This window comes from Thermobia domestica, chromosome 9, assembly GCF_964235325.1.
Source record: "Thermobia domestica chromosome 9, izTheDome1.hap1.1, whole genome shotgun sequence".
Classification (NCBI taxonomy): domain Eukaryota; kingdom Metazoa; phylum Arthropoda; class Insecta; order Zygentoma; family Lepismatidae; genus Thermobia; species Thermobia domestica.
The window spans coordinates 77,602,223-77,628,879 of NC_137462.1; the positions used below are offsets into that span (position 1 = coordinate 77,602,223).

Sequence of the window (26,657 nt, forward strand, 5' to 3'; positions counted from 1 at the left end):
TAGATTAGGTTGGATTTATAGTTGCTGGATATACCAATGATGGTGGAAATCGCTTTCAGTCGCAGGGCTAATTTTACGCAAATTCAATTGATCTTTCTTGTACTTTATAACTCGTATGAGCATTGACTGTTTTCTATTGACTTTGAATGTAAACATCTATCCGTGTACTAGTTTTCAAGGGAAGTTTAGACTGACTCTGTTAAGATTTTCCCTTGTTAAATATCGTTTAAAAATGAGATAATTTACTGTTAGGAACAATAAAAAATATTAATCGGGTAAACATAAAAATAATACACAAGCAATAAGTGAAACACTGTTTAAGTAAACTATATTTCACATTCATACTTTTACACTTTTACAAACTTCACAGACTCAGAAGCTTGAGAGTTTCGGAAAGTCTTTGCGACATGAATGCTTAGGAAATTTTTATCGAGTTACGACGCATTGCAAAAGCCCTAGAGTTTGCTCGTATGCACTTGAATAGTTCAAGTTCTTTACGTAATAGACTGTTAGTAACAGTATTGTAGCCCTTAACTCAGAGCATTCTTGTTCCAAATTAATAATTTCCTCAGGACCATAATATATTTCTTTTCTGTGTCAAAAAACACTGTTGGTCCTACAATACTCTTCGTCTTCTGATATATGCCTGCAAGTAAAACGATAACAATTTAATATATAGTGTATTTGGAAGAAATTTAAACAGATAATTTAATTTTTAGTAAATACTATGTACAATGAGCCTAAGAAAGAAAACCTTGTGTACTGGTAATGTGAATCAGTCCTTGAACTGGCCTTAAGAAGGCTTGTTCACCTTCCTGAGAGTTTGTTCTTTTATTCAACGCAAGATCTTATATGAATTATGGGAAAGAGCTCCGCTGTACTAGTTTCGACGCTACCATTGCGCATCTTTTTACAGTTGTTGGTGGTCAAACTACCGCAACAGTGAGGCTGCTTTGCACTTCCTCACAGAACGGAGCTTCTTCCATAATGGAATTTACTATTTCAAGATTTGACGTGTTTGTAAGGATTGTTAAGACTGTCCTAAACGAGTGAAAAAGCTTCCAAGAACGAGACCAAGTTTAAAGTGGGCTCCGAACCATATGTATCACCTACTGGGAATCGACCCCAGGATATTTTGATTAGAAGGTAGCGAGCATTACCGCTAATCCATAGAGGACAGTCGTGCTTTTGTGTTGTAACATGTGTGTTTGTTACTGGTGAAATTACATTTTTATTGTGATTTTTTTTTTTTTAAGTAAAATTGTGCACCTTAAACGGATTGATTTTTGGTCAAGATTGAAAGAGATTGTTTCAATAGCTAGCAGTTATTGAAAAACATGCTCGAAGGTTATCGTCTCTACAGACAGTTTTATTACTGCAGAGCGCTAAAGGCTCAGGCAACTATGAACAAGATTTCTTGTTCAGGTAAGGGCTACTTGACTCTGCCTGTGAACGCCAATGGATATGTTGTTATAATAAATAACCTAGTGTTTTACCTACTGTGATTTTTACACCCGATGAAGTATACAGTTAGATAATTTTAAACTAGTGCTCTTATCGATTCTAGTAACATGTGCAGGTCAAAATTTGCAGTCAAACTTCTTTTTCAGGTAATAATAGTCTCTCTGACATATTATGTTAATTTACTTCGAAGTTATCCAGTTAAGAAATTTTACGACCTGGTGAAATATTTTAGCCGCAGACTGGAAATGCGTCTTATTACATTGTTTCTTAGTACAAAAATGGACGGTTGTTTCTTTAATTCTTTTATATATATAAAGTGTCTGTGGAAAACGAGGATGTAGAAAAATGCTTCACAGGGGATATCATTTAGAGACTAGACAGTCTGAGTCGGTCACAATGTGACTATTGTTGATTGGATTAGGGATTGCGAATTCGAACCCTTTAGGATACTTAGCCGATATTATTATTCTTTTTAATCAGCTGGTTGTTTTACTATTTACTGCTTATTAATAAGGAGGTATCAGTAGATGTGTTAAGGACTTTCGGGACGATCAGAGGCCAAAGTGGAGGGTTGTACTTTATTTTATTTTATTTTATTTTTTTATTTTATTTTATTTTATTTTTTTTTTTTTGTATTCTTATACTAAAAGGCTGATGGGAATTAATATGCAAAGAAGTGTATCTTCATAATAATAGTAATACAAAGTACTAAATAAAATTTAAAATTAACGTTTACTCAAACTGCGTTGGTGATAAACCATTCTCAGAAATAATAATTCCCTTAACTCTATTATATGTACACCTACCTGGGAAATTGCTCGATACGAAGATCTCTTTGGCTGCAAATGTCTTTCTACGGCGAAAATATTATTTTCTATGTTGGCTGCCAGTGCCAATTTTCGAGCTTAATTTCAAGAGTGTCTACGTCGTACCCAAAGTAAAGACTTGCCTCTGTTTCCAACTGAAATAAAGGGAAAAAAATAAATGAATAAAAATAAAAAATAATAAGAAGAAAAACCCGTAATTTTTTTTTCCTTCATACTATCTTACGGTAGATTATAATATGCAAGGCAGTGATGTAAATTTTCCGGAAAATTTTCCGATTCATAAAAACATACTTCACTTATTCGTACATCGTTGTTTAGCGTAAAATTTATTTGTAATAAATATTGTCTGAAAAAGAGTTTCATGAAGTGAACATCTAACGATTCTTCATTTCTGCAAAAGTGTTTCACAAACTTTAACGTATTCTTCCCTCAAAATTCACCTTTGATCTCACGATATCATATTTCGTTAATTTAATACGCGTAAGACTGTTTTTTTCATAGCTTTAAACATAATAAAATCAAAGCATTTCTTGTTATTTTCTGTCACAAAAATAATCTTTATAAGAAACTGAAACTTTTATGTAGTTATTTCATTATATAGGCATGCGTATATATGAAGAAATAGTGGAAATTTTTGTTTTTGAAATAACTGATAAATTCACAAAGGTTTCTTTTCGCCTTTTTGTTACCTTTTAAACAATGGGATGGGATATTAGTACTCTACGAACACGATTTATGTTCTCTGCACTTTACATATACACATAGCAAGAGAAAGAGAGAGAGAGAGAGAGAGAGAACACCATGTAAGTTTTTACTTGCCAACTCGAAATATTAGAAAATTTTCCGGTTCCCAAAAGTTAATTGGAAAATTATAATTTGTTGCTATCCTCTACCTGAATTCAATTTTATAGCTCACTGTGCAGTTTAATATAGTGGAAAATTTTCCACCTAACATCACTATACATAATAATATTCAAAACTGTCCGGGTTATGAAAAGTGTTTCCACTTGTTTCTACATCATAATGAAAATTTTCCGATCCATGAAAATTTCTTTCATTTGTTTCTACAGAGAAATAAAACTTTCCGTTTCATAAAAAAATGTTTTACCTTTCGCTTCAAAATTATGATTATTTTCCTATTTATAAGAATTTTTTCAATTTTTCCATACACGACAGAGTTTTTCGATTCATGAAAAATTATTTCACTTGTTCCTACATAGTACCGGAAATTTTTTGAGCCATGATAATTTACAGATTCTCTAAACGATCTTCCACTTTTTAACATTTATATGCATGAAGTCAATCAATTTTATGGTTAATGAGGAATTGCTACTTGATCACTGATATTTGTTTAGAACCGAAAGTTTCTGAAATGGAAAATTTTCCACCTCACATCTAATTCAAGGCGCGTAGATGGATCGAGAAAATAAATCTAATAGTAGTCTTCACGAAAGTAATAAGTAACTTATCCAAGTTACAGCGTAGGTAAACGAGCTAATACTCGTTCTCAAACACTGCAAAACCACGCTCAAGAATTCTATAATTCTACTTACAGATTTCTGTAATTCCTGAATTTTTAGAGTTCCAAGCTTTCGACTCTTCCCGTGGAATCCTGGTCACGGAGGTTAAAAACAGGAAGAAAAAGAACAGAAACATTGAGGAATAAAAAGGTACGAACTTACCAAGGAAAGAGTTGTGTTCTTTATATATATATATATATATATATATAAAAGCCACTGCGTCAGCGATATACAGATGAGGTTGATAAGAACTAAAATATGGCGGAGTCAGTTTGTGCACCCTTCCTTTTTATTGTTGAATGGTTACGAACTCATGTTATTAGTTTTATTGTCATGCTATTGCTGTGAAAATTTTGTAATTACCATCTCCCATTCCACTCAACCATCCCTTGTCTACATTAATTTTTTCTTAATGAATAAATAAATTTTCAAACCTCAGTCTCTCTATTTCATTTGTAGCTCCAAATAAAAGTTGTGAATCTTCTATCCTCTGCTGCGCTTCTTTTAAATGTTTCGATAAACCTGATACTGGATTTTCCCTTTTGAATCTCTAATGTGTTCCTTTACTCGGACTTTCGTTTTGCCTATATAACTATCTTGACAACTGCTTTTTATTTCGTAAATATGTATTTTTTCATTGGAATTCGTGTAATAACACTTAAATTGGATTATGTTCTTTTCTAAAGTTTTTGGAGGTTTTACGGCTGTACAAAAACCGTAATGTGTATAGATTCTATTTAATGTCAGCTGTCAATCTGGAACAAACAGACAATCTAATCCATTTTCTATCCTTTATGTAGGTTTCATCCCAGATTAACAACTTAAAACTGTATACTATACTTGGTACTTTCAAAATCCATTATTGGGACAATTTGCCTAATTTTTCCAGGTTTTTGGCACTTTTCAGCAAATTTTCCTGAACAAGTTTAATTTCCCTGGCTTATCCCTCACCTTCCCTGACTTTGTAGAAAGTTGATACCCTGATACAGCTGCGTAAGTTTGCTGAAACCAAAGATGAAAATAAGGTAAGAATTGTAGAATTTAGTTTTTGTGAACTCACCCATTTCACCTCCATTTCCAAATGTATATACCTTAAAAATAGCAAAGAGTAGCGATTAGAGAGATATTGGTACGTGGCGTATAATTTTAACTTTTTAACGAGTATTTAAGGTAAGCCTTTCATATAACGATGTCAGATTTACAAATATATATTATCCGTAGAATTTTGTGTTCTTCACAACTTAAAGTGGCGAATATATCGCCACAAAAGATTGAGGTGAGGGCATCTTCAGCTTCAAAATTTGCCAACTTGATTTTTTTATTAGTTTATTGTGATAATTTCTTAAGCATGAGGAACATGTAATCTCGCCCCTTGAAACAGTTAAACTAGTTTTATAGAAGTATAATTTTAAAACATCCTACGTTATATCACTTTGCATCACATATCAAACATTGATTTCTACAAAATATTAGGTGCCTATGTGAGATTTTAATATTTTAAGGTAACATTCTTACCGAAGACTTAAGTTGAAGATACGCTGGAAGTTGGATTGTTGGGTTTTCCTTTCTGTAATTGCAAGTCTTCCGTAGGAGTTCTCCGATACGACTTATACTTTCCGGTAATATATTTTCAGGAATCGCCTGGAACGGGAAAACAATTATATCTAATTAAGTTAATTAACCTGTATTGTAGCCATTTTAAAAGTAAATTTCCGAGAACTGGTAAATTCCTAAGCATATCGAGAAAACAAAGCACTTACTATTTATATTGTCCATGATCTAATTGGTGCCGTACTCACATCCTGAAATCCTGAAAAACGCATCCGATTCATTCTCAGGAAACATATTTTACTTTTCACTTCGTCAATAACCTAGTTCTTTGAAGATGGTTTATATAAGCATTTGAAGCCTTAAAAATGCATCTACAAACAGTATATGAGATAAGCACTTTTTAAAAGCACGCGTCCGCACAGTATCCTAACTTAATTCCTGAATAAATCATCATACCATTTGTATGTTTTTCCCACTATTTTTGAAGAAATTAATGTTATTTAATCCAAAGGCCGTCCCAACCTGTAATTTGGGTACTTATTAGTGTTGGTCTTGTAAGTTGGGTTTTTTCGAAATACAAGTTATGGCAACAATGTTGTGAGTAAAAATAGTTTTGTAGTCTGTGAACGCTATTACACTTGCACATCAATAAACGTGCCATGGTTTAATTCTTGCGTGTCATTTCGCAAATTATAACATTGGTTTGACACAAGAAGAACCAAGAAACTTTCAGGAAGCTATGAGTAGGTCGGACAAAGAAAACTGGAAGATGGCAATGAAAGAAGAGATTAGTTCTATGCACAAAAATCAAACTTGGGATTTGGTAAAATTACCAGAAGGAGAAACAGCATTAGGCAGCAAATCGGTTTATAAATTAAAAGAAAATACTGACGGCAAAGGTTCACAGAATAAGGCTAGACTTGTTGCGCAGGGGTTTTATCAAGTCTTGGGGAAAGGCTATGATGAAGTTTTTGCACCGGTTGTTAAACAAACCACTTTGTGTGTGTTACTTACTGTAGCAGGAAAAAGAAATATGAAAGTGAAACATGACATAAAGACAGCTTTTTTGTATGGCAACTTACAAGAAGAAATTTATATGAAACAACCTGAAGGTTTTGAACAACCAGATAAAGAAAACCTTGTACGTAAATTGAAGAAGAGCATATATGGTCTTAAACAGGCTGCTCGATCTTGGAATAAAAAGATAAATGATTTTCTCGTAAATAATGGGTTCAGGAGGGGAAAGTCAGATCCTTGTTTATATTCTAAGGAAGTAAATAATACTCATGTGTATGTGTTAATATATGTTGATGATGTAGTCATAGCTTGTACCGATAATAGGATTATTGATGAAACACAGCAGTTGCTTGCAAAAGAGTTTCAAATTCGTTGTCTTGACGATTTGAGCAGGTACTTAGGGCTTGAAATCAGCAGAAATGTTGATGGATATTTTGTGATTTCGCAAGAAAGTTACATCGATAAAGTGCTAAAAAGGTTTAGACTAGAAAATGCAAAAACATCAAAATTTCCATTAGATCCTGGTTACATTACAAATGTCTCATGTGTAGAATCATTAAGTAAAGTTGATGCAAGTTTGTATCAAAAGACTATTGGCGCATTATTGTATATAAGCAATAATAGTAGGCCAGATATTGCTGCTAGTGTTTCCATATTAAGTAGAAAAAACTAATAATCCTTCTCAACAAGGTTGGGTTGAAGTAAAAAGAACTCTCAGATACTTGAAAGGGACCAAATGTTACAGATTGCAGTTGGATAATAAGAAAGGATGTTACAGCAAACTAATAGGGTTTGTAGATGCAAATTGGGCAGGCGATTTAACTGACAAAAAAATCAAGCAGTGGTTATATTTTCAAATATGCCGGAGGTATTATTAGTTGGGCAAGTCGTAAACAGTCATGTGTTACCTTATCATCTACTGAAGCAGAATATGTTGCAATGTCCGAAGCTTGTCAGGAGGCAAAATGGCTTAAAAATCTGTTGAGTGATTTGCATGACAGCTTTTGTGAACCGATTGTAATTAATGAGGATAATCAAAGCTGTCTAAAACTAATAAGTAGTGACAAAATAAATCCCAGAACCAAGCACATAAAGATAAAATTTCATTTTATTCGTGATTTGGAATGTAAAAAAGAAGTAAAATTCCAATACTGTCCAACTGATGTAATGATAGCTGATATGTTAACAAAACCACTGCAAGGAGTAAAAATAAAACATTTTTATACAATGTTGAATTTGTGTTAAAATCAAAATTGCAACATTGAAGAGGGGATATGTTGGTGTTGTAAGTTGGATTTTTTCGAAATACATGTTATGGCAACAGTGTTGTGAGTAAAAAAAAGAAGTTTTGTATTCTGTGATCGCTCTTACACTTGCACATCAATAAACGTGCTATGGTTTAATTCTTGTGTGTCATTTCGCAAATTATAACAATTAGTACTCACATTGATAGCAAAAATAGGCCTATTTATTTTTAAGAAAAATAGAAAGTCTGCATCTTTGTTACATATAACGTCAAATAGCAAATCAACTGACCCTGAACACATATTAATGGTCAGTTTGCCTGTGAGGCATATCGTTGGAAACTACGTATAATGAGCTTTTCAACGACACAAATATTATTACCAGTGGCTGCCCATCTAGATTGAGGAGTAGAGCTTTATCCTCAGTCACACCACACAAATGCCGGAATGGTACCTCCAAAATAGCGCTTGAGCGCCTACCTTCCAATATGCTCTTTCCTACCGTATCTCGGTTTGAGCCACAGATGATTAAAAGCCTTTAAAAAAACTAATTCAGGAAGCAATTACAGAGTAACATAATGCAGTGGGAAAAATGACATGGTATGGATAGAAATAAATAAATAATAATAATAAAAAAGAGTCCTACCTTTAATCTAAAAGGTATGTAATGCGATCAGTTTATGAATTGTCTTCATTTGCAGTCTGTTCTTTCCTCCTGTTGTTACGCTTGTTTCGGCTTACTTTTTCTGAATTTCTGCATTTTCCTTCTTTGGCTTAGTCGATGAATAAACACACTCTGTAAAAATACATTTTGGGTAATGACAGGCCTGTATCTACAAGTGAAGATACAGTAGACAATGTGAAATAGACGAAATAAGTGTATAGAATGAAGTGTAGTACCAAAATAATTATGCCGAAATACAATCGAATACCCTATGAATCATTTTTTAAAGCTAAGCGTTATAGTGAACTAAAAGTTCTGGAATCTAAAGGAAAACTTCAATATAATTTTAATTTAATATCTGTAGTTTATTGTTCCTAAACAATCGCTCGTAGCTCATGGTGTCCAGCTGTGTAAACATTTGCTTGTTCTACCACACTATATCGAACTTATAAACATAATTACCAGAACGTTTCGAAAGGTACTGAAAGAAATCAATACAAATTTCTCAGTATGTTTTCATTTAATATTAACAGTTAGCTAGAAATTATAATATTGTTTTTCGGTACGGAATTATAATCAGGAAAGCACAACGTGCTCCGTGTTAAGAAAAATCTGCTACCCTGTCTAATTCATAGCTATAGTAACAAATAAAACATATTAAATTCCGTTGTCTATTACATTGTTTTGTTCTTCCTTTGGAAAAAAAAATCATGTACTTCAAAAGCACTCAGATTAGACTTAGCTCGCATAGGAGATGTAGCTTGAAGCCATGAACGGTTAGTGTAATAAAGCCGTAAAATATGTTCAGAAAAAGTTAAATAGAATCCAGTGTGTGAATATTTTCAAATTAAAATTCATACAATTTATTTTGAAAACACCACGTGTCACGGGGAAAAAAGTACAAATTCCTATCTACGAGGGAGGGGGGCTGGAAAATTCATGAAATCAAGAAAAAAAAATAATAAATAAATATATCATTGTACTCATTAGAAAGGTCATATATTGTGAACCTCTCATCCCGTATATGATGAGTTTATCATTATTTCCTTTGTTACAGGTTCTGTAAGAAGATATGGCGGAGGATCTAAGAAAATTCGAAAAGAATGAGCTTCGCAGTGTCACCAAGTTTTTTACGCTGCAAGACAAATCGTCTATGGAAATTCATAAAACTTTGCAGGATACTTTGGGGGAACACGCTCCTGGATATACAACAGTAGCGAAGTCCGTGAGGCGTTTTAAGACTGGTCATCGTGAGACTGAAGATGAACCTCGCTTAGGCACGCCTTCAAGTACAGTGACCATAGAAAACACTGACAAAGTGCATGACATGATCATGGAGGATAGGCGCATATCGATCAAAAACATTGCTGCGTGGGTGAGGATATCGCGTGAGCGTGTGGGTGTTATAATAGTAGAATATTTGGACTGCGGGTCAGTGGCAAATAGATCCCAAAATGTTTGAATGCTGACCAGAAGAGAACACGGGTGCAGATGTTACAGAAATTTTGCAAAAGTTTCAAAGCTCTGGTGAGTGCTTGCGCAGTCTGGTGACAGAAGATGAAACATGGCTGCACTATTATGATCCAGAGACTGAACAGCAATCCATGGAGTGGCGCCACAGTGGATCTTCTCGACCCAAGAAGTTCCGAAGCCAAAGATCAGCTGGGAAAGTGCTTCCATCGGTGTTTTGGGATAAGGACGGTGTCATCCTTATCAAATATCTTTAAAAAAAAGGGTGAACCCATCATTGCTGGGGTTTATTCCAACTATTTGATTGAGCTGAAGGAGGCTCTGAAGAAAAACCGTCGCGGAAAAGTGAGCAGTAGTGTTCAGTTTCTCCAGGACAGTGCACCTTCCCATAAGGCTCATCAAACCATGCAATTGCTGGTGGATTTGGGCTTCGTATCTCACCCATCCTACTCACATGATTTGGCTCCCTTCGACTATCACCTCTTCCTACATCTCAAAGGCAAACATTTTCCACCCTATGAGGTACTCATTGCGGAGGTGGAGGGCTGGTTTGCACAACACGACAAAACCTTCTATTTGCAAGGGTTACAAATGTCGTAACATCGTTTCAAAAGTGTATTGAGCTTCGGGAGGAATACGTTGAATAGTGTATTAAAATGGTTCTTCCAGGTAACTTTCTTCTTGGTGATTTCATGAACTTTCCAGCCTCCCCTCGTAGACACGTAGTTGAAATCAATCTTCATTAGGTGCGAAAAGTCCCAAAAGGTCAAACACTAGATTTTAACTACGATAGGTATGAGTCAGAGGAAGGTTTAAATATATACTTACATAAACAGGTGCTCTGTCTGAAAATGATCTTTTCTGACGGTTTGAAGGAGCATCCCATAGCATATGTGGAAACTGTCTGGCTAATGTTTCACCTAAATCTCTGTACTGCCATCTCATTGAAGCTGTGCTGCCACTTGTAATGAGGTTATTTTCACTGTAAATTCGAAGGAATTTTTCGTAAATACCAAACCCGAAGTAATAACATCTACAAGTATCCAGGGAGCATGGTCTATTTGCATAATTATTATTGGTTAGATTAGATTAGGTAGTATGTTATAGCTTGTAAGGTAAAATAAATAAATAAATAAAATAAAATAAAATAAATATATTTAATGCATGGGTGATTGGTCTCTTCCAATTTAAATCCTATTAATACTAATATTGCTCTTCTCTTTCGAATATATATCTCTTTTCCTTCCATCTAAATTTGCGGTATGGAGATTCTCTACTCTATTTGCATATCTAACAGCCAATAAACTTCCGGCCAAACCTGTTAGTGTCTAGGGGTTCATATCAAACAGTAAATAAAATTGAGGTCTTTAAAATGAAATTATTAAGATATGTTTTTTTTTTAGGTGTTTTTGTTGACTTTCAGTTAAGAAGGTAAAGCATCATCCCTAATTATCGTTAAGATTATGGTTCATACGTCGTTTTGTTCAGAATAGAGTAGGCTTTCAGACAGTACCACTCACATGTCCCTATCATGTACCTGAGGGGATTTTTTGACAAAATAAACCTTCTTCAAAGTGCCCCCTTGGGGCGGGCGGGAAAATTTTTTGCCCATGTTGGGAGAGCATCAAAAAATGTCCAAAATTTCCCTAAAACGTACCCTACAAAATTTAAAAAATTCCTGACACGTCCCTAATTATCGTAGGATCACGATTCATACACCGTTCCCTTCAGAATAGAGAGTAGGCTTTCAGACATTACTACTCATATGTCCCTCGGACGTCCCTAAGAGTGAAAAGTTGAGGAAAATGGGGATTTTGTGAAAAAATCCCTTTTTCCCAATTTTGAGGTCCTCTGGCGCGGCTCTGGGTAAACATACAGATCTGGAAACCACTTGCAAAAATAGTACTTGTGATACTAATTATTTGTGACAAGTACCAATCTCCTATCTTCAACACCAAGGGCGGGAAAAATTATTTCTCTTTTGCGAATATCCGCACAATTTCCCAAAGATCCTATAGAAAATTTAAAAATTTTCTGACAGGTCCCTAATTATTGTAGGATGATTATTCATATGTTGTTCTCTTAAGAATAGAGTAAGCTTTCAGACACTATTACTCACATGTCCCTCGGACGTCCCTAAGGAGGAAAAAAATTAGGAAAATACGGATTTTTTGTGGATCCCTTTTTTTCATTTTGGGGCCCTCTGGTGCGGCCTGGGGTAAACATACAGATCTGGAAATCACTTGCAAAAATAGTACTTGTGGTACTAATTACTTGTGCTAAATACCAATCTCTATCTTCAATACTACGGGCGGGGAGAATATTTTTCCATGTGGGAAAAGCGCGCAAAGCGCCTCAAATTACAGTACTAACAAAAAGGATATTATGTAAAAAATCCCTGACACGTCCCTAATTATCGTAGAATGATGTTTCATACGTCGTTTTGTTCAGAATCGAGTAGACTTTCAGACAGTACCACTCCCCTGTTCCTATCATGTACCCGAGCGGAGCAATAATCGCGCAAGTGAGATTTTTGGTCAAGAAATATCCCTTTTTTTACCCTCTAGCCCCCCTTCTGTGTTGACGAAGAGATCCGAAAAAATTCAGATAAAACTAAAGGGTCCACTGACTGTGTAAAACTTCAGAAATCTAGGGTTAAAGAGAAGCTCACCAAAAAATATTGAAGTTAGACCTCACTAAAGAAAAGGGAATTTGTAAAGTGATGACGTCATACCCCCTATGTTCCGATGCTCGGAAGCGTATAGACCGCTTCCAGGGCTTTCTTCAATGCCTCCTCTCTTGTTATATATATATATATATATATATATATATATATATATATATATATATATATATATATATATATATAAAACTAAATAGCTTTCTTAGTTTTCGTTTAATCGAATTTTGAAGACACTATCATTTCATAGTAAAAACCACGATATATCTTAAAAGGGTTAATAAGTAAATTCCCCTAATTTCAGGTATATGGATTCAGACGAGAGAACAGGAGAACTATACCTCATTCTCAGAAAGCTGAGAATATCCTGCTCACCTTCCCCAATAATTTATGGAGCGGGCAAGGAGCTGTGCTCTCCATTTAACTGTCCTATTTCCTAAGTAAAAAATTCCTCAATATCTGGGGAACAGCGAAGATACAGAGACCGGTACTCTCTCTATTCTGGGTCCATATTCTTTTACTTTAAAGACTGTTGGTCTGGCCTATTCCTGTTTGTAAACTCTGTACATAGAAATTTCCACAAAAAGGAATTAACTAAATTTTAAGGATAGATTAGGTATTAGGATAGGAAAACAGCTGGGAAGGAAAAGAGTAGTGGAACTGGACAAAAGGACGGAAAATTCCATTCGTAACCTCTAAACAGGCTCTAAAAAAGAAGCACGGAATTTCAAAGGATAATACGTAAATCTACCTAACTTATAGAATATATAATATCAAATACTAAGGCGGATTAAACTCTAAAGCATATATAATTTTATACAGTACAGTCTAAATAGATAAATATCATTACCTTAAAACTATGTACCAATATAAACTATTTATGAAATAAGTTGAACCCAGTTATGAAATATTTCGAAACCCAGTACTGAAATTTAAAATATTATAAAATTAAAACAAAGTACACATATTATTATTTTAATATTAAAACCAATGAATAAGATAAACAATTTCTATACGAGGTCTAAAATGATACCTTGCAAGCTCAACCTATAGTTGATTTCCTCTTCACCGGCCACCTTTTTATTGGCCTACGCTTTAACCAACCGCCTCGAGTTTAAGACGATTATAACTCACGGACTTGTTGCGACATGTCTCAAGGCCTAATATGTACAGTGTGTTTATGTACTATAAACAGTAGCTTTAAGTAACACATGTTTAGTTTTTTTTTTTTTTTTTCTCAGAGGAAGTTTTTCCGGTGAAATTTTTCTTATTAATACATAGCAAATTACAATAAAGTATGCTATACACTTAATTTTATATTAATAGAAACTATTTCTGGAGTGCATTTTAATCCTTCTGAGAGAACGACAGTTTAACTGGCCAAATCGTTATCCGCTTTGGGTTCCATTGCCAAAATGACCGGTTAAGATCGAGCCTACAGTATCTCTGTTTCAAATTAGGTTAGATAATACTGCTATCGACAGCAGGGCGCTCGTCAAAGCAAGAAAAATTAAAACGTTCACTTTATTAGTTTTCCCACCCACCCCTGGTGAAAAAGGCACGAGTTAGCAACAGTGCAATCAATTTTCTCGTCAGTTTCGACTCAAAGACGCCAAAATTAGTTTTGTCTTCGTATGTGTGTGTGTGCCCAAAACAATAGCTCTTTGTTCGAAAAGTTGCTGAGAGATTTTTCCTGTGTCAATTCTCACGGAAATAAAAAAAAAAGCAATTCACCCCAGTTACCCAAGTGACATTTAAACTAATTCCCGATTGGATAATTTTTGGTCATCAACCAATGGTGGACAATGTTACATTAAGTGGGTAGTTGCTAGTCATGGGACCCACGATGACCAGAAAAAGCGCAAATCAGTCGAGCAGCGAACCTTAAAACCTCCATCACGGAGAGGTTCGGGCAGCGAATACCGAAACTTCCACCAGGAAAAGGTCATGTGGAGAGTAGCCCGACCAACGACTAGTGGACAATTGCTCTAAGTGATTCAGCCAAGTGGCAGGTTAAGACGAAGATTGTTTTGTAGTTTTGTTCCTAAGGCATTTGTGATTGTGCTATGAGTAGAGTACTTTTCTTCGGTCATTAAGCATTATAAGAGGAAGACACGCATCAGTTATTTTAGTATGCAGAGAATTTACTTGGAACATACGAAATCATCGGAGGACCGTTTGATCGTACATCTCAAAGGGATATGATGTGCTATGGAATTTTATCTGGATGAAACTGTAAGTAAAGTGTAAATTTCGTTTCAAGACAGCGGCTGAAACATTCAACGAGTTATTTTTGCGAGTGCTACATTTCTTCAGTATTGTATTAAAATCACCATTGATCATACAGCTAGCACGCCAACTACAGATTTGTTATAATAATAATAATAATAATAATAATAATAATAATAATAATAATAATAATAAAGGAAAGTAAGATTAGTTATATATGTATACCTTACCTTCGTACAAGCCACTTTCATCGAAAGTTTAGTTTGTATATTTTGTTTGATCGATCTTTAAGTAAAGAAAGAAAAAGATTTAGTTACTTAGGGCAATAAAGTTCATTTAATATTTTCACGGCCTTATAATGAGTTCATATTGTAAAATAATGTCAATGTATTTCTTATTGTGTTCTCATGTGGATGCAGTATTATATGACTAAATCGATTATAGAAATATGTAACATAGGTAATTTTAGAACTGAAAATATGATCCTTTAAATTCAAAATGTTATCAGTGTAATCATTTAATATTGAATCTGAAAATCCTTCATACCACGAGGACGTAGGTTGTGGTATGTGCTTCTGATAATTGATAGAAGCAGTGAGCTATCCCTCGCGTCGAGTTTAAAAAGGCAAAAGAAAGGCGTATAGTATTAATCATTACAGATAGATAGCTCGAATACGATCACATACGTTGCGTACCAACTCTCACTTAAATACTCCCAAGTTTAAGTGACAGTTGGGAAAGCATGATATGTATCCTGGTGTGGTAGATGATTGGGAGATTCACATGTTAGTGCATCTTGACTTTAAGTGCACGGATATACAGACGTGGCCTCCCACACCAGCGATAACAATACTATGTTAAATTGAATTGAAAAATGAAATGAAATCTTTGAGTTTTACGTCCCACTGTTATGCCGGTTAGGCTAAAAGGGACGCTGATGATGAATAATGAATGAAATGATGGAATGAAGAAAGTGGGAGGAAACGGGAGAACCCCGAGAAAACCCACGCATACGGTGTTTCTCCACCACAAAGTCCATTTGGCGGGGGCTGGGATCGAATCCGGGACCCCAAGCACTAGAGGTGAACGCTCTACCACTAAGCCACCGCGGCCCCTTAAATTGAATCTAGTTTAAGGTATATCATACGACTACCTATTTGTGCTTCAATTTGTGCAAAGAAGCGAAACGTAACAATAAAATTTTATAGAAAATATAATGTAACATATCATACAACTCTTTATGCTACGTGCTACACATTTATCTACTCACTTTAAGTATGAAATTATCTCTTCCTTCAAAATGGAACTCATTTCCTTCTGAACCTTAGGTGGTAGATTGTCTCCATTTAACAGTGGTCTTACAGCAGCCGAAAACTCTGGTAGAATGAATTCATTAGAGACTTTTTTCTCTTTTGTTGGTCTGCAATCCATTCCATCTTGTGACAACACGTCCATCATGCTTTCTATTTCTTCCTGCGTTTTCCCAATAACATCTTCCAGGGAACAAGTCATTACCTGACCTAACTACAATGATACATATAGTACACAATTTTTAGTAATATCAATGCAAAACTCTCACACAGTTGAATGTTACCGAATCACATACCATCTTCACTTCATGTCACTGTTGAAAGATTTCGTATCAATTAAATATGATGAATATTGAACGGTTATTCAATAACTTGAACTACGCAAATAGTATTTAACACAAATAAATATCTTCAACCCTTACAAATATACATAAATACAAATAAATATCTTCAATCCTTACAAATATACATAAATACAAATAAATATCTTCAATCCTTACAAATATACATAAATACAAATAAATATCTTCAATCCTTACAAATATACATATATTCTGTTTGTCTCTCTAAGTATAACTTTCACACAACTAACATTAGTTACCCCGAAGTACTGCAGTACAAAGACTTGAGTTACAAGATCACTATTGTACATACATTGAATTATATATTCTTCACTTCCGCTACCGTTAACTCTTATAATATCTAGTACAGTGGTTCTCAAACTTGTTACCGCGACCCACATTAAAAAGTATTTTGTGGTCCCCCTCCTTCTATTCAAATACACATTGACTTGTACGTAATGGTAGTGTATTCAAAGCAATTAAATTTTGTAAATCACATCTCTAATTTTTCCATAGAAGGGTAACATGCCTACCCCGTGACAGATTCTGACTCACCCACTCTCCCTCCATCCTAACTCAGCACCTCTGCTGACTATTCAACAGGGTAGGGCTCTGAGTATCCACTTACTCTTCACGTCATTAACAAACGCTTGCAATTTTCATTTCCTGAATAGTACTTTATAAGATGTTTCTGCACCAAAATAAAATTTTCATAATTTAAGGGAAAAACTTCTCGCGACCCACACTTTGAGAAACACTGATCTAGTACATGAGACACCACTGTTATTGCCCATATCCTTCAAAGGTATGTTATCAACTTCGGAAGTTACCTTGGTACTGATACATTCAATAAATGGGTTAAGCAACCTACTTTCAGTAAACTCCGACATTCGAAGGTTATGAGCAAAACTTATTTGAAAGAAATTACTCACAGAGAGAGGTACATTTTTGAAATTAAAGAACTTCATATTCTTTATAATCGCGTGTTTCCCCTCCATGCGCATTGTCCAATGGTGCCTTGCTGGGCCTTGATTACTATTTTTTTCTATTTCTGTAGCCCAGTCGTAGGGTTTTAGGTGATTTTAGGCAGCCTTAAGACTGTATTCCCTATTATACTGTGTTCGTTATACTTCAGGTAAATTGAATATGCTGTCTCAATAGTTCAACTCTGAGTGAAACTCCTGATCAATGAGGTTCCGTATAATCCTTGAAACAAGTTAGTTAAAAGTTTTCTCTAATTTTATTATTGCCTGTTGATATACATAAAATTAATATTGTTGAATTATATTTGTCTTGGATATACAAGGCAGACCAGTCCGTAAATCCAAATATAATGTACTTAATATATACAGGGTGAGCATCAAGTCTTGCCCTGATTACAAAAATTTATTACAGAAGAACCGTTTGACATAATAACGTAAATACTGGTCAGTTACATAGGTTAGTATTACAAGTTTTTTTAAAGACCAATAGATGGCACTAGGGCAAGGTTCTAGAACACAGGTCCCCCTTCCTATTTAGCTGTAATAAAGACAAAGAACAACGTGCCCTGCGTAGCTCTAACCCACCTTTACTCGCTCGGCAGTACCATATGAATTTAATATTAAACTTTGGTACAGAAAGGAACCAACCTAGCTACTAACCTATATGGGGGGACCTATGTTCTAGAACAGCGTTTCCCAACCTTTTTCAACTTGCGGCACACTACGGGTGTAACTTGAATTCTCGCGGCACACTCATAGCTATTATTATTATTATTATTATTATTATTATTATTATTATTATTATTATTATTATTTGCAAATATAAAATACCATGGTAATTTTTTCTGTGTTAACTGATCTCCTTCTCACAGAGATGAAAGCTCGATCACTGGTTTTCCCCTATGCTAATTTATCATGCTTGCAATGAAATATAGGACTTAGATTATTAAAAATACGCTTTCTTTTTCGAAAACTGTATCCAACCTTTCACTAAGAACGAAGATCACTAAATAGCAAACGAACATACAAATGTCTTGTATTTTTAACTTCGCTCTTTTAACCAAAACCGATGCATATTATTGCAATCACACAGCTTGCGATGCGTCGAAGTCAAAACACAGCTGTTGAACAAAGTGTTGTTCTGTCATTCACGTGCGAATGAGTGTTCTACGAACGTTCACTTGACGCGTACCGTACAAACGCTTCCATTTCTCGGTGTTAGTATGACTCTCAATTGAAGTGTAGCATAGCAGCTAACCGTGGAAATGTGTACGAGCCGAAATACTGTCTGCTACACAGTAACAGATGTAGAATAATATATTACAATTACAGTAATTTTTTCCATGGTAGAAATTCATAGTAATGTGAAATACAAAAATATACATTTTTTTACCTATTTCTTGCAATTTGGTTGCTATAGAATTAATAATTTTGTTTCGATTTCCTCGCGGCACACCGGTTGGGAAATGCTGTTCTAGAACCTTCCCTGGCACTAGTGCTACCCAAGAGTGACGCAGTACGTTACTTGGCGCGCGCGGGTTAGTTGGCGAAATGGAGAAATCGCAATGCGTGCTGTGGTATCACGCTCTCTCCGCTACAGACATTACTCCACTGGACTTTTTTTATGGGGCTATATCAAGGACAAAGTCTATGTCACACCTGTTGCTGACGTCGGAGAACTGGAGGCTAGGATACAAGCAGTTGTGGGTACTGTGACAGAAGACATGTTACAAATCACCTGGCGGGAACTGGAATACCGCTTAGACATTCTCCGAACTACCAAGGGGACACACGCTGAAGTGGTCTTAAAAAAAACTTGTAATACTAACCTATGTAACTGACCAGTATTTACATTATTATGTCAAACGGTTCTTCTGTAATAAATATTTGTAATCAGGGAAAGACTTTATGCTCACCCTGTATATATTAAGTACATTATATTTGGATTTACGGACTGGTCTGAACGAACTAATGATTTGATATGGTTTAGTAAAGTTTTATTATAATCTTGTATCGTATCTGTTCAGGAATATGCACAAGCATGTGCATTTTTGGTATAAGACTAATTGCCATAACATTTTACAAACAGTTCTTGGGACGAGCTATGAGCATTTCCAATGCATGTCATTATGTATATATGGCGAAAGTACTATTTGCACTGTTCGATCAAGCATAATTAAAAATGCAAATGAATCTGGATAGGAATTTTCAAAAAACTTTCTGAGAATAAAAGGTAAGTGAAGAATAAAATTCAGACATACACTACTGGAGGAAATGAACTGCATATTAACAGCAAGAGTTCTTGGATACGTGCTCTTACTAACAAACGGATGACACTGAAAAGAACTGATGTATTCATTTAATTTTTTTCGTGAAAATATCTTTCGAGACACACTAGGGTCAAATAACATATCCTTTGTTAGGGAAAAATAAGGTATGTCGCACAAAATCGATTTTGAGTTTATACCAAATTCCTTTGTTACACTTTCTTTCGCTCTAAAGCATTTTCACATGTCGATATTTGTGTCATTTGTCTATGCAATGCTCCATCTGTCCCTAAAAAACACTGGTTATGGTAGAAAGTACTTTCATATGCTGAGGACATAATTTCACATGATCGGCACGGCTGCTTTACGTTAGGTAAAAAACATTCTTTAAAACCACCCATATTCTGACAGGCAAGTCAGTCACCTGGATAGGCCAAAATACATCATCGAAAAACTTCAGTGCCGGCATGTGTGTAAAATGAAACTCCCTTCGTTGAACGTTCTTCCATAGTTTCTAAAAGATCCCTTAGCAGAAACATCTTAGCATCTGGTGTGTTTACGGAACTGGATTCGGCAACCTCCAACAAATGTATGAATGCCAGTTTTGATCGAAGATCCAGTTCGAATGCCAGTTCTGATCGGCAGATTCAGAAAAGAAATGTAGAACACGGATAGCTTGCCACGCAAAGAACGTTTAATTCCAATAGGATTTGCTACTTCTATGTCATCACTTTGTAACAGTTTACTAAAATTGTATTACTGTCACTCGGAGATAGAATTTGATGGCTGGAATATCTGAGACCACTATAAAAGTCAAACAAGATGCCCGGAACATTCTGTTTCTTACACGGATTACGAAAATGCGTTACGAAGATATCATATTTCATTAGGCATGAGAGCAAATTCTTCACCAGTATAATACCCTAATTGGCCATTAGATAACTCAATACATGTAGGCGGTACATATATTCCAATTTGTTCATAATATTTCTTCCTCTTGAAATCTGTACCCCAAAAAACTAACATCAATGTTACATCTTTGGGTCTGCAGAATATCTCGAAAAATGTCTACAACTTTCGTCAGGGCCTTTTTTGTACACATAATGCTTTCTCTCTAGTTCTAAACACAAATTCACAATTTTTGCATAGTTGTCATCTACCACTCAGTTTGGTCCCTTCAACTCCCTTGTCAAACCCATTTCTGCATTCATACTATCGATGTTACTATTGCCAGATCTATTATGATTGATTCCGCTAGCATTACTGCGAACGCGTGTAGACATAATTTTTAATGTGTCTGCATAATGAGGAACGAAATTTGAACTTAGTTACACAAGTTACACGAACTGCACTCATACCGCAATGCCCATTCATGCCTCTTTACATGGTGTCATAGTTTATCAAAACTGAACGTACTAAAATCACAATGAATATACCGATAAATTTTCCTCGAACACCTATTGCCAAATACCTCATTACTTTTGACGTGTACACTTTGTTCCTCATGGTCTGCACCGTGCTCTTCTCTGTGGGGAGAACTGCTTCCTGTAGATACTTCTTCTTTAACTATTTCTGCTACACCTAGTGTCCAGCTTCCAGCTGTATCTGAAAAAAAAAAAAAAAAAAAAAAAAAAAAATCAGTACCTAAAATGTGTACAGCCTTTTCAGATTTAAAATTAACACAGATGTTCAAAATATAAGTCAGATTTTGAATTTAGCCTAATGCTGAAATGGTATCTCAAACGTAAGCTTTAACTTCTTTTCGAGGCTGATCTTCCCATTTTTATACAGAAGGTGATTGCTTGGGATATTTCTGAAGGATTTGGCGACGACACTCACTTGTGGGTGAGCTGGACTCGCAGTGCGCTTCTTAATAGTCTCAAGCCTTATCCATCACGTGCTGGAGTGTTATGCATGCAACCGTAAAATGAGCCAGAAAATTAGCCTGGCTTTTTTTCCATTAACATTTATAGCATTACCGAAGTTTTGTTTTAAATTTAAAGTTTAACGTCCGCCAATTTGTCACGATGACTGAAGAGCATGAAAGGCCTGGACAAAATTAAGAAGAAATCGATCACGGCCTTGTTATTAGATGCCATCCAGCATTAACCTAGTAGGACTGAGAAAAACGTTTAAAACTGGATTATTGAACAACGTCTGAAATATTGCCGTCCATGTTTTTTGAAAGGCCTGACCAACTTTTGTAGGAAACTAACTTTCACGAAATTAGTGCTGTTACTCATAAAGCGAACAATAAGAGAGCAGACGATCGAGGAGCCTGAGGCCTCAGGCCGCCGCTGGGGGATGGATCTTCGTGAATATTAAAACTTAACACCTAATAGCATGGTGACAAGCCGCACGCACCAGAGGTGAATGTTCCAATCAATAAGCTCGCGCGGCCCCTCTATCAACATGAATTAACAAAAACTTGGGGTAATGCTACTTTACAAAAGTGCAACGTCTCGTTCACGTTTTTGTTGACAAATGAGTCCGCGACGTTAAACTTTGGGGGTGAGTGCTAGTCAGGGCCATTCTTTTTGAGGGCATAACATTGCATAATATCTATTTCTCATGAGTCACTTTCACATCAGGAAAAATTAAACATTACAACTGTCAATATTTCATGTCTAAATTTAAAAATAATGTCTCTTATCACAATAAGTGGTACACGCACTTCAATGCAGTAAAACTGAGAGGTCATACCTTGAATTGCATTGGCTTAGCATTTGGGACATCCTGGGGTCAATCTCTGTGACTGCCCGTCCTGATTGAGGATTGATAGGGATTTCCCTCAGCTACACCAAATACGGATGGTATCTACAAAAATAGGGTGGGGAGGAATATCTTTTCCCACCCTAAGCCATACATGCTTATGGTCGTAAATTAAAAACTCAATTCTAATGCAGTAAACTATTTGGAAGAAATTAGGATACAATGTTAAGGAGTGATAATTTATAGTACATATACATATCTGTACCACGGACTAGTGGTAACGGTATGCCTAAGTCATTGTCATTAAAATTGTACACCTATTAACATCAATGTTTACACAGGAAGAATTACCATGTTCAGTAAATTATTTCGGAGGACGGAAAGCGGAGGATTTAGTTCAATTTAGAGTGGTTGATATTAATAAATATAACTTTAATTAATCGAACTTAACCTAACGTACCCTTTATCTTTTACAATGATGTTGGAGAGAATAAAAAGTAGAGCTACCTTCAGCACTTAGCCATCTGAGGTTAGGTTCTATACCAGTACATATTCTTTATAAGACTATACACGTGTATTCAAGGGAAGACCAGGATTTACGATATTTTTGGAAAGGTTCTAGAACACAGGTCCCCAATATAAATTAGTAGCTAGGTTACTTCCTTTCTGTACCGAAGTTTAATATGTAATTCACAAAGTACTGGCGAGCGAGCGTTAGCGAGTGGAGATGAGTTAGAGCCCTGCAGGGCACGTTGCTTCCTCTCTTTATTACAGCTAAATGGGAATGGTGACCTGTATTCTAGCACCTTGAACGAAAGCATGAGTATTTCCTGCTGAAAACGTCTACGTTTGTGCGTTTGCATGAAGCGCTTACTTTAAAAATTGAAATACATACCTGATTTTTATATGGTATACAAGCAGATATGTTGCATTGGTAACTTATTGTTATCTTCCGAAATAATTAAGTATATTATTTTAGTGATGGTGTCGTTTTGGCCCACCACAGTTTGGAAGATTTACAGGTAAAATTCAATACTTTTCATGAAAAGACATGTTTAAAGGAACAAATTTCTGCAGGCGACACAATTAAATACAAAGTAATACAGTTGTATGTTAGGTTTACAAGTGTAGGGTTGCTAGTGTAAAATCATTACAAGTGCTTTATGACGGAGCAAATAAGTGTGTGCATATGAAAGATGGCTCTATTAGATGCTACTTTTCACCGTGGGCACCCTCGCTTGCGCACACCCACCATTACTGACGCGCCTGTTCCCTTCGGACCACCCCTGCGCAACCACACAGCTTCGCCTTACGCTGACTCGCTAAGATAACATCCGTGCTTTCTATTTGCTACCTGGTTACTTTGTTTCTCGCAGTGTAGTTCTTATGCTACACATCCAAAAGCCGTGACGCAAATCGCAAAAGAATCGTAATTTCTCAACAGTTACTTCTTGTGGCTCCCTTGAATTTTATCTATGTTAAGTGAGATATTTTCATGTCGCCCAGTGGAAACCTTTTAGGGGACAATAAGAAGGAAACCACTGAGAAAATTGTAATTCTTTCACTAATTTCTTCCCTATTGCCTCCTAGATGGTTTGCGCTCGGCGACATGAAAATATCTCACTTGGCATAGATAAATTTCAAGAGGATCATCAGAAGTAATTGTTGATAAATAGGGAATATAATTCTTTTATGTTTTCCGTGTATATACGCAGTCCGGATATATGGCAAAAACAAAAGTGAGAAAGCACAAACCCTCTACTAGGTGGCCACTAAATAGCACGATGCCATCTAGCCGAGTCCAAGTAGGGAGAAACTGGTGGCCCGAGCGGAAGCGACAGGCTGCGACAGAAGGGACCAAGCGCGTCAGCGACGCTGAGTTGACGCGTAGGAGAAAACAATTAAGGGGTGGCAATGATCTTTACACTGTGCAGAAATATTCCGCCTGTGGAAAATTGTATATAATACAATAATCTTTCACATGCATTCACTTATTTCATCTATCGTAAAGCACTTGTAACCCTAAAATAAATGTGCATTAATTTTGCAAGGTTCTAGAACAGAGGTCCCCCTTCCCATTTAGCCGTAATAAAGACAGAAAACAACTTGCCCTGCGGGACTCTAACCCACCTTCACTCGCTAACGCTCGCTCGGCAATACTATGTGAATTAAATATTAAACTCTGGTACCGTAAAGAAGGGAACCAACCTCGCTACTAACCTATATGGGAGGACCTGTATTCTAGAACCTCCCCAACACTTTGCATTTAATTTTATCACCTGCAGAAATTTGTTCTTTATAAATATGTCTTTTCATGCAATGTATTGACTTTTGCCAGTAAATCTTCCACAATGTGGTGTGCCAAAAGTAAAGCAGCAACTTATAATTTTCCTACGGGTCTTTCAGGCCGGCAACTAGAGGGGAGCTAGGGAGGCCTGGCCCCCCTAAACTTTTCAGGATTCTTCCAAACCTTAACACAAAATGCTATTATTAATACAAAGCACAATTTGGGCATTGCTAAGACAATGTTTAACGATTTGCCACACTCCCCTCCCCCAAACCTCTGCGGCTGGTTTCGGGCCTGAGATCTTTCTAGTGGTGCGCCAAAAGTAATCCTGCACACTTTGTTTCCTCTCTATTGCAGTTCAATGGGATCTAGAACCTTGCCCTTAGGGAACAACCAAAACATTCTTGTGTGTTATGCTAAGGAATAAAAACATATTTTTTATTTTTTTTAATGCAGTTTTACTATACGGATCTTTAGTATTAGTAGTTGTAGCAGTAGTAGGAACGGGTTACAAGCCCCACAGGGGTTGGTTGGGTTCTGTTCTCGACATAAAATGCGCAAATTAAAGACATTTTCTGTAAATTTCACAATATGTGGATCCGTATAATAAAACTGCACCAAAAATAATACAAGAATGTCATCCATCAAAAGTGTGAAAAATGTGCATTTCATGATAAATCTCCTGAACATAGTGAAAAAACATTCATATCTGGGCACGCATGCAGACTACGGAAGCAAATTTATCGTCATAATACCCAGAGGATATAGTATACGAGAGTGCCTCATCATTTAGCGAGGACTCACGAAGTGCAGTCTTTTAAGGATTATTCATTGAGGATATAGGAACTTGAGAATGAGGTAAAAATGCGACTTTCATTTAATTACTGAGTAATATAAAATAAAATGTACGTCGGTTTGCGTTGTGTTTCGTTGTGTTTTATGGTATGCGAAGAATAATAATGTGCCCTTGTACGTAGTGCATGAGTATATGTGGGGGATTTGAAACACATATCGCATGTCACGTGCACGTGGATGCTTCTTAGTACTTCTAAATGTAATAAAATCATTTTTATACGTAGTGCAACAGTAGGAAGTATCCACGCGCACAGATCATGAGGCACTGTTGTATACTATTACCATATATATATATATATATATATATATATATATATATATATATATATATATATATATATCTTTATTCCCTCTCTACATATGACTTGTAAAGCTGTATAAAAGGGAAATATTGAAAAAGCAGTTAGGATCGTTAATTCGCAATATTTGATGTACCATTATTCTGTTGGATTGGCCAGAAACCCAACTCTGTTTCTTGTGTAGAGGTACAAACACGGAAGAACAATGGTACAATAGTTTCATTGTGATTTTATAGTCATTTTCCTGACCTGAAATTTGTCCGCTGAAACGGACAGGGATTCAAAAAGTGTCATTTTGCTTGCTCATTCGTTTTACAGTCATGTTCTTTTGGCCCTGTTTATCTCTGCCTAAACGGTTGTTCTTCTTTATGCAAAAAGAAAATACCAGTGGAAAATGTATATTCTATCCAATCCTAAAATCATATGTTTTGATACTTATCGTACACTCTGGCAACGCTGCTTCTGGGGAAGATTCAAAAGTGCATTCCTACATCCTTTCCAACTTAATGTATATCACACATTATTTCCACATACCTTTTTCAATCCTCAGGTGTTTTGTTGGAGGGTGGTCACAATACTCACACCACCCTTTAGTTTTCTCTCTCGTGTAGTAATCGCAGTCGCAACTATCATCATTGCATCTACCTCTTTTTACACCTCTTGAATCTACACCGTATTCCATGATACCGATTTGTTTTCACACATTAACACACTAGTTTTCCCTAAACAATATTTAATAATTTGACCAAACACAAATGGCTTAGTTCGGGTTCGATCGACTTCTTTCGGATTTACACGAAAGTTTCAACGTAACGTCACGTGACTTATAAAATTTTATACGTCACCGTGAGTGTAACAGCGTAGCACATACAATATTCTTAGATTGTCGTGCCCCTTAATTCTAGATTGTTACATTGAAACTTTACTACTTGACGTT

At 35.8% G+C, this 26,657-nt stretch overlaps 1 protein-coding gene across 1 annotated transcript; it reads right to left on the bottom strand.

Annotated features, from left to right (window-relative positions):
* Nucleotides 1–302: 302 nt before the first annotated feature.
* LOC145694765 (uncharacterized) lies at nt 303–26,519 on the bottom strand. The gene is made up of 8 exons (XM_081771387.1): nt 26,255–26,519; nt 21,039–21,172; nt 15,937–16,190; nt 10,586–10,739; nt 8,270–8,419; nt 5,327–5,452; nt 2,271–2,425; nt 303–646 (listed from the first exon to the last, which is right to left on the bottom strand). Exons 1-5 carry the CDS (start codon nt 26,400–26,402, stop codon nt 8,345–8,347), a joined length of 765 nt encoding a protein of 254 aa, XP_081627513.1. The 5' UTR covers nt 26,403–26,519; the 3' UTR covers nt 303–646; nt 2,271–2,425; nt 5,327–5,452; nt 8,270–8,344.
* Nucleotides 26,520–26,657: the final 138 nt, after the last annotated feature.

Bases quoted from the DNA above. Each gene is read 5' to 3' on its own strand.
- LOC145694765 (XM_081771387.1), bottom strand. From the start codon at position 26,402: ATGGAATACGGTGTAGATTCAAGAGGTGTAAAAAGAGGTAGATGCAAT. The intron at 16,191-21,038 runs GTATTTGGCAAT...GTATCATTGTAG, and splicing joins TACACGTCAAAAGTAATGAG to TTAGGTCAGGTAATGACTTG. The intron at 10,740-15,936 runs GTGAGTAGATAA...TCGAATTTACAG, and splicing joins GAGATAATTTCATACTTAAA to TGAAAATAACCTCATTACAA.